The 13,296-nt window shown below is 39.6% G+C and overlaps 1 protein-coding gene across 5 annotated transcripts in view; it reads left to right on the forward strand.

Annotated features, from left to right (window-relative positions):
- Positions 1-13,296, forward strand: part of LOC109935633 (rap guanine nucleotide exchange factor 1-like) — a 211,055-nt gene that overhangs the window by 190,627 nt on the left and 7,132 nt on the right. For all 5 annotated transcript variants that reach the window (XM_048613629.1, XM_048613630.1, XM_048613631.1 and 2 more), the window contains 6 exons: positions 693-878; positions 1,288-1,372; positions 2,060-2,154; positions 7,428-7,506; positions 7,975-8,076; positions 12,362-12,459. In XM_048613629.1, the coding sequence (XP_048469586.1) occupies positions 693-878; positions 1,288-1,372; positions 2,060-2,154; positions 7,428-7,506; positions 7,975-8,076; positions 12,362-12,459 (645 nt within the window). The remainder of the gene's footprint in view (positions 1-692; positions 879-1,287; positions 1,373-2,059; positions 2,155-7,427; positions 7,507-7,974; positions 8,077-12,361; positions 12,460-13,296) is intronic.

Below are 13,296 nucleotides of genomic sequence, written 5' to 3' on the forward strand. Positions count from 1 at the left end.
TTTCTGTTCTTGAAAAGAAATAAGACTTCTGTTTATATGGCATCTTTCGTGACCTTGGGACAGATGTCAAGTGCTTCACAGCAATGAAGTAATTTTAAAGTGTAGCCATTGCTTTAATTTAAGGTGTGCTTGCTGTTTATCTGGTTCAGGAAATGGTGAGAAATCATAGAATCCCTACAATGTGGAAGCAGGCCATTCAGCCCATTGAGTCCACACTGACCATCTGATGATCATCCCACTCAAACCCACCCCTGTACCCTATCCCTGCAACCCTGCATTTCCCATGGCCAATCCACCTAATCTGCACATCCTTGGAGAAAGTCGTATATTAACCTCACTATAACTGTCTTAATGTTTATGATATTAAATGAAAATAAATTTCTCTTTAATAGCTCTGTTACGGGACCTTATGATTGAATGGCATCTAGTAATTTACTATGTACCTTGGATACTGGCATAGCAAAGTTATAATGTGAAAGTATTCCAAAATCCTTGTTTTAATAATTGTGTATTTGCATCTTAAGTTTTCCTGTACATTTCTTCAGAAGTCTGCTTTCCAACTGTGTTGAAACATTACAAATACTCAGTGTCCCTAATCTGCAGTATGATTTTTGCTCTACTGAGCTGATGTGACATTTTATCTTGTGCTTCAAGATCTGATCAATTCCTTATTTTGGTACATCATTTTCCAGTTTGGTGGAGCTATCAGATGACATCCTGAAGTTGCTGACGGAACTTGTGTTCCGTTTAGTGTGTAGTGGTGAGCTGAGCCTGGCCCGAGTTTTGCGAAAAAATATTCTGGACAAAGTAGATCAGAAGAAAACTGTGAAATATGCAAGTTTGATGAAGCCATTGGCTGCACGAGGGGTGGCAGCTAGGTAAGGCTTGTTATACATATGTAATAAAAACAAATTGAATTTGGTGCTGTTTTCTTGGGTAAACTGAAGAGAGTTGTAAATGTGTTTTTTTTTAATGAAAAATAAGTGCCTGCATCTGTTTAGTGAGTAGTGTGTAATATGCAAACATGCGTAAGGTTGAGATGTTTGAAAGACATGTCAAAAAACAACTTGGCAAAGAACAGGGTTACAGACCTCCCTTTTAAAGCATATTTGTAAGCTACTGGAACTGCTGTTTAGCAAAAATTAAATAACCAGATAGAAATAGGCGGTGTCAGAATTAGTTTTTGTTTGGGGAGTGGGGAAATCCAAGTTGAGTGAAACCAGAATCTGTTCTGTTTTTATGACATCCTGTAACCCTTGGCTTAATGTATTTTTGAACCTCCTGCAGGCCTGGAACACTTCATGACTTTCATAGTCATGAGATTGCTGAGCAGTTGACACTGTTGGATGCTGAGTTGTTCTACAAAATTGAGGTAATTATCTGATGGGAAATGCTTCTGTGACAGTCCATTGGATTAGTACATTTTCATGGGTTGCATTGACATGTAGTTAACAGTTAAGTAAAAGACAGGTTGTTCTATTTATCTAAACTGCTGAAGAAACAGCAAGCCTGTTTGAGATAATCGAATTCTTGTTTTGCAATTGTGTAGAAGAGTATGATCAGATCCTCATAAGTGAGTCTTTATAGGTTCCTGTACAGTTGACGACAGCAACAGCAGGAGTCTTTGCTGTTGAGAATTGCTGTGCTGTTGACTAGAAAAGATAATCACTGTGCTATGGTTGAAATTCATTGAAAGGATATAAAGTTGAAATCTACACTCTTGAGTATTTCAAGTGGAAGGCACTTGTAATTGGAAATCCAAAAGCCTGTTGATCCAGAGATGATAGGAACTGCAGATGCTGGAGAATCTGAGATAACAAGGTGTAGAGTTGGATGAACACAGCTGGCCGAGCAGGAAAGCTGACGTTTCGGGCCTAGATCCTTCTTCAAGTCTATCAACATCAGTGCAATAAAAGTAAATGTTTCACTGGTGGTTCGTTTGTTCCATATTTTTGGAACCACAGGTACTTCATGGTGCTGATCTAATAAGTATGCTGCCGGCATAGCAAATCTCTTGGCTGCCTTCACTTTCGTTTTCTATAATTTCTGTTAATGGCAGATTCCTGAGGTTTTACTCTGGGCCAAAGAACAGAATGAAGAGAAGAGTCCAAACCTAACAGAGTTTACAGAGCACTTCAACAACATGTCTTATTGGTGAGCCTGAGATGTTATTTCTTAGTTCTTTATGTACCTGTGATTTTCTTGAAGGCAGCTGAGTGACTATATTGCAGTGATTCATAGCATGAGTATTTCTTGAGATCTGTAGTATTAAAATTATCCAATTTGTGCAGTGCAAAATGTTATCTTATTCAACATTGCCATGAACCATCTCTGTTTGCTGTGTTAAACTTCCATTCACTTGAGATGCATGCACTTAATTGAACTGGCACTGGAAGCTATCCTGAATGCATATTAAGATAAATATTCGTGTTACTTCAATTAAGTTGAAAAAGTAGTATTTGTTTGGTGTCAGAAATGGTTGAATTTTAATGTTTACTCTAAGTGAATTTATTGATTTAAGTGAATTTAAATGTTTGAACTGATCCCCATGAAAATTTATTTTTTCAGCAGTCTGTCACTTTACAAAATCAAAATTGATTATCATTTTATATTCATGAACTTTGACTTAACCTCTCTTTGAATCTTGGTATCCCTTTCCTTTCCTATTGTTTTAAATTTTTACATGCATTCTGTTGCCAGATGGTTCCTCTGTACTTTAAAATTTGAAGAATCTGTAATGTTTGAGTCTTGCCTAATGGGAGCATAGGGTGAAGATGAAAATGTGATATCACATAAACTGAATAGGCCATATTGCTTATACACATAATTAATGAAATGGGACTTGTAGTAATTGATCTGAGCTGTTATTGTACCCTCTTGGGTGGAAATCATAGAATCCTACAGTGCAGCAGCAGACCATTCGGCCCATCGAGTCCACACCGACACTGGAAGAACATCCCACCCAGACCCAACCCCCTACCTTATCCCCATAATCCTGCGTATCCCTGGACACTGGACAATTTAGTATGGCTGATTCACCTAACCTGCACATCTCATGGATTGTGGGAGGAAACCCACGCAGAGACAGGGAGAATGTGCAAATTCCACACAGTTGCCTGACAGTAGTATCGAACCTAGGTCCCTGGCACTGTGCAGCAACAGTGGTAACCGCTGAGCCACCGTGCTAACCAAATGCATGACATTCATTGTCTTCCAATAACAGGATTGTTTGGAATCAAGAATTTATACTCAATAGAGAACTATGACAACAAACCCATGCACTACTCATTGCTCATTAGGAGTGTCACATTACTAACCAGAACTCTTTCCTCTCTCGCAATTTTATTCTGAAGCACTTGATGGACTGATGTTTCGTGCATATCAATTCTCAATTGACTGTTAATGCCTGTGTGCATTTGAGCATTGAGTATTGACTAGCACTGGTAGCTTGAGGGTATTAGCCATGCTAGCAAATTATCAGTTTGTGTTGAATAACAACATTGAACAGCATTTTTATTAGTACCTTCCACCAAAATGTGTTATAGTTCAGCATTTCGTGTAATGTTTATGAATTATATTGAAATCATTTGGCTGACCAGGCGCACAACATGTCTGTAACAAATTATCTAAACATACACATGAAATATTTAATTATGTTTACCGCATATTTGCCAAATACCCACACATTTTATTGAACTTTATTTATATAAATATCTGTGTTAGAAAGCAGATATTCTGACAAATACATTGCCCACAGCTTTATGTAAATTTCATGTTGCATGTAAATGCATTTTTGGTTTAGCAGGCAAATGTTACAGTACATAATTAAATACATGTTCCCTTTTCTGCACCCACTTTCTTTGAAATTGTATTTCTGAAAATCTACCAGGAATTTTGACTCAACAAATATACAAATGATGTTTCAACATGGTCTCGATAATCTTGTAAAACTTTTTTTAAAAAATCCCTAAGTGAAGCGAAGTTGATACTCTGAATTTGTATTATGTTGATAAGTGATAAGATGGATTTGATTTCATTTATTATTTTCACATGTACAGAGGTACAGTGAAAAGTGCTGTCTTATGTGCTTTATGGGCAGATTGCACTATACAAGTGCATCAGAGTAACAGAACAGAGTGCAGTAAACAATATTATAGCTACCAAGAAGGTGCAGAGAGAGATCAACATTAACATTAGAGGTACAGCAGGGGTAAAAAAAGCTGTTCTTGAATCTGTGTGTACTCAAACTTTTATATCTTCTGCCTGACGGAAGAGAGTATTACCAAGTTGGAAGGGGTCTTTGATTATGTTGGTTGCTTTCCTAAGGGAGCAGGAGGTAATGAAGAAGTCAGTGGTTGGGAGCAAAAACAGAAGTTGCTGGAAAAGCTCAACAGGTCTGGCAGCATCTGTGAAGAAAAAAAAACAGAGTTAATGTTATGGATCCAGGGACCCTTCCTCAGTGGTTGAGAGACTGGTTTGCCTGATGGATTGGGCTGTGTTAACAACTCCCTGTAGTTTCTTTCAGTCTTCAGAAGAGCATTTGCCGTACTACTTTGTGATGTGTCCAGACAGGATGCTTTCTGTGGTGCATCTACGCAGCCTTGCAGGGCACTGGTGTTGATGATTATTGTGGAGGAGGTGTTGTCACTTATCCTTTACTGACTGCGGACTGTTGGTCAGGAAGTCGAGGATCCAGTTATGTAGGTGGGAGCTGAGACCTGGTTTTCAGAGTTTGGAGGTGAGTTTGTTTGGAATTATGCTGTTGAAGGCAGAGCTGTATTCAATAAGTAGAAGCCTGACGTAGATATCTTCATTATCCAGATGTTTCAGGGATGATGGTAGGGCCAGGGAGATGGCGTCTGCCATAGACCTGTTGCGCCAGTGGACGAATTGCAGCAGTTGAAGGCAATCTGGGAGACTGGAGTTGCTGGGAGCCATGACCCAGTCTCTTGAAGGACTTCATAATTATGGATGTCAGCCACTGGGTGGTAGTTATTGAGGCACATTGCATGATTTTTCTTTGGCACTAAGAGATGATGGTGATGGTCTTCTTGAAGCAGGTAGGGACTTCAGATCACAGTAAGGAGAGATTGAAGATGTCTGCAAATACTCCTGCCAGCTGGTCCACACCGAATCTGAGTGCACAGCCGTGGACTCCATCCAGGCCAGTTCCTTTCCACGGGTTCAGTCTTAAGAAGTACACTCGAACGTCTGCAGCAGTGACTGTGAGTACAGGTGCATCTGAAGCTAATGGGACAGGTGATATCATTTCACTGCCCTTCTGTTCAAAGCGAGTGTAGAATGCACAGAGCTCATCAGGTAGGGACGTACTGTTGCCCATGAGACTGTTCAACTTTGCTTTGTAGCCTGTATGTTGTGTAAGCCTTGCCACAAATGACAGGTGTCCACGTTGTTAGTCTGGGTCTCGAGCTTAGTTTGGTATTGCCTTTTGGCATCCCTAATGGCCTTGCAAAGGCCGTACCTGGATTTCCTGTATAGGTTAGGGTTGCCCGACTTGACTGCCTCAGACCTGGACTTCAGTAGATAGTAGTTCATCCATTGTTTCAGGTTGGGGAACGTTTGGATTGACCTCTTCGGCACGCAGTCATCTACACACTTACTAATGAAGTCTCCAAAAGTAGTGGTATATTCATTTAGTTTGGCCGCTGAGTTCTTGAATATAGACCAGTCCTGTAGAAGCCCTTCCGTTGCCTCAGACCAACACGGCACTACTTTCTGTACTGGGTCCTTACACTTCAATTTCTGCTTGTAAGCCGAGAGGAGCAGCACAGCGTTGTGATCTGATTTTCCGAACTGCAGACGTGGGATGGAGCAGTGGCATCTTTTATGGTTGTATAGCAATGGTCAAGGATGTTTCGGACCTCTGGTGGAACAGGAAACAGATGCTGCCTCATTGAAAACTCAAGCTCCCTACTCTGTGATCACATCCAAGCAGTGAGTAGTCTGTGTATTAAAGCTCTGCTATTTTACTTCCATACATGGTCATGAATAGATATTATGTGAAAATATTTGAAGTAGCCTCAAATAAATCAATGGCCTGTTAAAGTGAAGTGATCCGAATCTCCGTCACACGCTGACTAATGCTTGCACTTGTGCCTGAAATTTCACTCGTGATATTCAAATGCCGCAGCAGCCTGCTGAAATCCCAGCCAATTGGAATTGTCCTTTCTTTCTCTTGGTTTAAGCAGTGTTGAATTTGATTGCATGGTGGACAGTACATGCTGGATGTGATGTCATCACGTGGCAAAACCCAATGATGCAAGCTATAATTTCATTCTCCTTTTATTTGTCTACTGTCTGCTTTCTCGCACATAAAACTGATGATAAATCACGGGACTGATTTTGTTCAAAACACCCAGTTTCAAATACAATGTTTCCTGAAAAGGAGGTCTTCGTGACTACCTAGATCAGCTAGAGGTTGTCCTGGCATTGTCAAGCCAGAAGGCACTGCAATTGACTATCTCTTTGCTTAATGTTTTTACAAGGGCATGATGACTTTCTGGATAAGCTGGTGGGGAGATTGCGATTGTCATAAATGATCACTATGAAGAATGTTCTGCTCGTATAGATCGCTGATGCATCACATGATGTATTTTCCTGAGGAGTTATGTCACTTTATATCATGGGTGCTGCTGTTTGGGCATTCTCATTTCCCTTTCCATCCTTCATGGGATGTGGGTGTTGCTGTTTGGGAAAGCATTTATTACCCATCATAGTTGCCCTTGAGAAGGTGGTATAGGTTGACTCACAATGCCATTATGGGGAAGTTCCATAATTTTGATGCAGGAACACTGAAACATCGGTAATATGTTTCCAAGTCAGAATGCTTTGTGGCTTGGAGGGCAACTTGCAGGTGCTGGTGTACTCATTTCTCCTTTGCTCTTCTAGATAGTGATTGTGTTTGGAAGGTGCTGTTTAAGGAGCCTTGGTGAATTTCTGTAATATACTTGTAGATGGTACACATTGCTGCTACTGAGAATCGGTGGTGGAGGAACTGAATGTTTGTGGTTGGAGTGTCAGTCAAGCAGACTGCTTTGTCCTGGATGGTGTCAGGCTTCTTAAGTGTTGTTGGAGCTGCACTCATCCAGGCAAGTTCCATCACATTACTGACTTGTGCCTTGTAGGTGGTAGATGGTCTTTGGGGAGTCACTAGGTGAGTCACTAGGTGAGTTGCTTACTGCAGGATTCCTAGCCTCTAACCTGCTCTTGCAGCCATAGAATTTATGTGGCTACAAAAACAATGTTGCTGGAAAAGCTCAGCAGGTCTGGCAGCATCTGTGAAGATAAAATCAGAGTTGACGTTTCGGGTCTGGTGACCCGTTTTCTCAGAGTTCCGGACCCTAAATTGTTGTTCTGTGCTGAATTCTGATATTGCGTTTTCATTTAAATTCTATTATGTCTTTCAGGGTGCGGTCAATAATTATTCAACAGGAGAAAGCACAAGATCGGGAACGGCTACTCCTAAAGTTCATCAAAATTATGAAGGTCTGTAAACTGGTACAGAGTTTAAAACTCATTCATTCTAATAACCCACTATGTCAAGGTCATTAATACTGAGAATTGCAGGCCTCTTTATAAACAAACATATCTGCACACATCAGAATATCTTGCAACTTTGGTGATGATATGTAGTGTTTTAATGACTAATCCAAAACACACTTCACGCAGTTTTATACATTTGAATTAAAATTGTGTAGGAAGCCCTTGTGCATCTTTGTTGTGCATGTTGTCTTTGATTTATTTGATTTGAAGACTAAGTAATTCTGCAAATGCAAGTTTCAAGCAATGGGGAGTGCCTGAAACAAATCAGGCTGGGTATCTTTTGCATTAAGAGGATGGAAAAAAATATATTCAGACAGATAGACAAGTTAGGGATTTGCAGAAATGTCCATTTGATTGTGTAGCTTTCAAATTCTTTATATGCTGCAACTCGAACATTCTTTTCTCTTTCAGCACTTACGCAAACTGAATAATTTTAATTCATACCTGGCTATATTATCTGCGTTAGACTCGGCACCCATCCGTAGGTTGGAATGGCAGAAGCAGACTTCAGAGGTGAGGCCTTCCTGTCGTCTTCAGGCTCTTTTGTGCTTTAATTCAATTTAGCAAATGAGGATGCAACAAAATGTCCAGCTTCCAATTGTTGCAATGACAAGTTTGCCCATAAACTTGAGCAAAATGCCTTTAGGCCAACAGTAAACTATATTTAGCAATATGTTGTCATTCTAATTTTATGTGACTGCCAAAGTATCATACTTGTACGAGCCTTTAGTGAGTGGCTGCTTTCAAGTGTGTTTCAATCAAGAAACCAGATTTTTTTTTTTGTTAGAAAGGAACACTTTGGTAGAAATTAATGTATTTTACTAATTACAGTGTCCACTGGATAGCTGATGATGAAAATGTCAGGTCAACTGGATGGATTTTGACACCAGAATCGAGATTGATGCGTGCGATGAGGTTATGGTATTTTAGCATTTAATTTGCGTCCAACCCTTAATACATATCTGTTGAAAGTGATCAGTATAGTCACTGATTACAAAGAGAGGGAAAGAAGTGTCATCTTTCTCCTTGAGGAGCACAGAAATTATACAGCAAAAATTAAACCTAACAATGGAGGAGGCAGAGCTCTGTTATAATAACAAGAATATTTTCAGTAAGTGCAGTGTTCTCATCAAAGGGTTACTCCTTCTGTACCAGCTTAGTTCACTATATATATAGCTGCATGGTTACATCTGTATCCGCTGCCACAGTTGTATGTAGCTTAAAATACGTGCAAGTTATATAGGAATGTTTTCAGCTCTGAGTTTAGTTGCATTTAGTGAACTATGTCTCAATCTTAGTCATGCTGCTTTGCACTGCCACCAAATTAAGCAACTCTTTTGAAGTTAGCAAAAAGCCATGAACGCTGAAAATCGGGAATACAAATAATATATTACATGTGCAGCAGCCCCATTCTGAATCTGAGAAGGAAATGCTAGCAATAATGATGGAAATTGAGGTGATATTTCTTGATTTTTATATACAAAACGTCCCTGAAAAATTGTAATTGTATCAGAAAATTGCTCATGAACTTCTGTTTTATCAGGCCACAAAAAAATTAAACTGCAAAATTGATTTAATGTTGTTAAATACATGAATGGGTTTAAAATGGTTGTTTTCTGCGCAACTGGCATCTGCAAATGTGATCCTTGTGATATAAGAAATCTGTAACCATGTCTTCATGGTTACAAGCCTTCAATTTTTTTTTTAGAAAAACTGGTAGCATCTGTGGAAAGAAAAATAAAGTTAGCATTTAGAGTACAAAATGATTCTTCTGTACCATAGATGTGACTAGACCTACAAGATTTCTCCAGCTGTTTTTCCGGTTTTTAAGGATTTTTTTTTTGGGTTCAGAGGTGGACTAAAATCCACTTAGATTAGAGTCAATATAGTGGACTCCAGTCTGCGTAAAAACTTGGAGAAGAAAGGAACATGTGAAAAACTGGCAGGTAAAGAACTTTGGTAGTAAGTTGAAGACCATGGAAAATTAAATTTGTACAAAAATAGATGCACTTAACAAGATAAGTTGAAAAAAGATGTTGTTTGATGTTGCCTTGGTACTGTGGAGGGGAGAAAGCCTCATAGCAGCAGCATCACATTACAAGGTGCCTTGCATGAAGACCTAGATAAGTTACTAGTGATAAGTGATTCTGGTTATGCAATATGAACTTGGAATCTGGAAAATCATAGTACTCAGAGGCATAGAGTCATACAGCATGGAAACAGACCCTGATCATGTTCCCAGACTAAACTAGTTCCATCTGTCTGCGCTTGGCCCACATCCCTCCAAACCTTTTCTATTCATGTACTTATCCAAATGTCTTTCAGACTTTGTAACTGTACCTGCATCCACCACTTCCTCTTGAACCACTGTGTGTTTAAAAAAAAAAAAAAAAAAAGTTGTTCCTCGTCTTTTTTTAATCTTTCTCCTCTCACCTCAAAAGTATGCCCCCTAAGGAAAAGATCCTGGCTATTCACCCTATCTATGCCCCTCATGATTTTATAAACCTCTATAAGGTCACCCCTCAATCTCCCACGCTCAAGTGTAAAACGTCCCAGCCTATTTTGAAAACTCAAACCCTCCATTCCCGATAATGTCCTGGTAAATCTTTCCTGTACCCTCTCCAGTTTAATAATGTCCTTCGTGTAACGAGGTGACCAAAACTACACACTGTACTCCGGAAGAGGCCTCACCAACGTCCTGTACATCCTCAACATGACATCCCAACTCCTATGCTCAGAGGTCTGAGCAATGAAGGCAAGTATGCTAACCGCCTTCTTAACCACCGTATCTACCTGTGACACACATTTCAAAGAATTATGTAGCTAAACCCCCTCGGTCTCTGTTCTACACTACCCAGGACCCTACCATTAATTGCATAAGTCCTGCCCTTCTTTGTATTACCAAAATGTGATACCTCACACTTATCCATGTTAAACTCCATTTGCCACTCCTCAGCCCATTGACCTATTTGATCAGTTGATACAAAGCCAGCTGTTTTTTGCAAATCCTTCCAGTATGTTGAAAGCAGGTGGCTGCCATGTGGCTGACACAGTTGAGAGTTGGCATGACAACTGCTGGATGATGTTGCCTAAAACGTCAGCTGCCTGTCAAAGGCTCTGTGCCAACCATGATTGGATTATAGGGACACCGTATAGTTATTGCTGAACAGCAAACGTGAAAGCACAGTTCATTGAAGGTAGAGCAGCCTATAATCAGCACGTTAATGCCAACACTTCTCCTAAGGTAAGCTAATTACGCATTCATTTAACTTGAGTGTTCCTTTTCCCTCCTTGCCTAACAAGCTAGCAACACTGATTACAGCATCCATGCAGTCCTTAGTTTGTCAATTCTTTAAAAACTAACTAGCTATTCTCCTAGATGCAGATGCCACATGGAAGGAGTGTTGGATGTAAATGAGTCACTTGTCAAATTGCCTGTAGGATAATACACCTGAAGAAACAGTAAAATTCTTTTAATATTCATTCATGGATGTGGGCATCACTAGCTAGATCAGCATTAATTGCCTATTCTTAATTGTCCTCAAGAAAGTGCCCTCTTGATGAGCCACCTTCTTGAGCTACTGCAGTAGAGACACCTGAATTGCTTTCAGGAAGGGAGTTATAGGGCTTTGACCTATGCACAATGAAAGTGGAATGATATAGTTCCAGGTCGGGATGGTGTGCAACTTGGAAGGGAGCTTGCAGGTGGTGACTTTGCCCTTCTTCCAGGTGGTAGAGGTCATGGGTTTGGAAGGTGCTGTCAGAGGAGTTACTGCAGTGTATCTCCTACATAGTACGTACTGCCACTCTGATTTGATTTGGTTTAATGGGAGTGAATGTCAAAGGCTGTGGATTGGGTGTCACCAACACCTTTTCTAAGCCCCTGCTGAATCCAAAGTTCTGTCCAAGTCTGTAATCTAGAGCTTTAACATTTTGTAGTTCTAATTGAACAAAGGTCCTAGAATTTTGTGCTGTAAAGATTTTTGATTTTAACTAGCTCGCATTAGCATTACTGCTGCAGATTTAAAATAGTGAGGGGGAAATAGAGACTGAGCCTCAGCTTTAACCACCTTGGCTCACTGACCTAGCTAAGCAGAAGAGAGTATATGCACTCATTCCGTAATAATAATGCAGAAATAATCCTGTAGATTTTACAGCTGCTTAGTTTGAAGATTCTTGAGCAGATTTTTTATTTTTTGCTTTCACTTGCTCCTGCACGCAAGCTGCATCCTCTCGAACAGTTGTTCTCGATATGGTGAAAGAGCGTATTACATCTGTAATATCTAGCCCTTTTAGAATCAAGTGCAGCAATTGTATTACCTCTCAACCTTCTCTGCTCTGCTGGAAACCTTTTCAGTTTTCAACAGTGTTCCCCTCAATCCAGTTGCTCCATCACTTCACTCTTTCTGGTTTCTCTCTCTATCCTTTGAAATCTAAGCAACTAGGTATTGTTTGCATAAAAGGTGACCGCAGGTTTTCAATGGTAACATTGAAAATCGTCATTGGCTTCTTTTGGTGAAACTTGAAGCCTGAATCCTCTGTTTCTGTAGGACCGTACAGCACTTGACTAAATCACATCTAAATTTTAGACAGCATTGTCTTCATTCCTTTATTTCCTACTATTGCATTCCTTGACAAAATTGATACTACTTTCAAATTTTGCATCATATCCTACAATGAAGTCACATCTTTCTATCTAACATGCCATAAGCCAGAGGATGGCTTCAGCACTTCTTCTGGTATTTATGTATGTCTGTAACGTTATATGATAAACTGACTTTCACCATTTTATTTTCAGGGTCTGGCTGAGTACTGTACACTCATTGATAGTTCGTCTTCATTTCGAGCATATCGAGCTGCTTTGGCAGAAGTGGAACCACCTTGTATACCTTATCTGTGAGTATTAGAATAAGTTATATGTTGAAGGATGAATGTGGACTTAAAATAAAAACTAACAAGCTGTCGCCCACAATGAGTCTGGATTCTTCAAAATTTGACCTATAATAACTCAAAAGTCTCGGGGAATGCTGTTTAGGGAAAAAGCACAAAGGAGGAAAGGAGTATAGGCCAAAATATTAACTTTATTATAGCAAATTTTGTTTTGACCAGCACTCTTGATCAACTGGCAAAAATTATATACCTCAAATACCATGATGTCTGAGTATTTGTGCTGCAAATAAAGAATAACAATGATGTGTGCACTCCTTGCATTATGTTTCTATTACTTTGTGTTTTTACATTGATTTTAGGAGGTGTGTAATGTTTTTATATAGTTTTTTTTTCAGAGATGTTAATGTCTCAAACCTTTGCTCCTTCAGGGTTTCCTGTGGTTATGCGTACCTTTTTTTATATAATTGTGTGCACTGCTTATTCCTGAAGGAAGTCATGTTTGCTTCTCTCGTATCCTATTTGCCATCCCATAAACATACTTTTATTGTACATGGTGTTCATTGTCACATACCAAAGATAGATGGTGAATATTTACACAATGGTACTTGTGAAGGTGGCTAGCAGGCCATTGCTTAATACTTCCTGCTATATTTGCTCATGCTGACCTGACCTGAGCTGAAAGGCCAGTAATAGCCACTTCCTCCACCCAGATGTTCTTAGAATATCCCATGATATTTTTAAAGTTAATATCTGATCTAAAAGATGTTGCCTTTTGGAGTACTGTACTTAAGAAATAACAGTTTACATGCTCAAGTCCTTCTATTCAAGAAGGCATGGAGGCAG

Source organism: Rhincodon typus, chromosome 28 (assembly GCF_021869965.1).
Source record: "Rhincodon typus isolate 14 chromosome 28, sRhiTyp1.1, whole genome shotgun sequence".
In the NCBI taxonomy this organism is placed as follows: Eukaryota; Metazoa; Chordata; class Chondrichthyes; order Orectolobiformes; family Rhincodontidae; genus Rhincodon; species Rhincodon typus.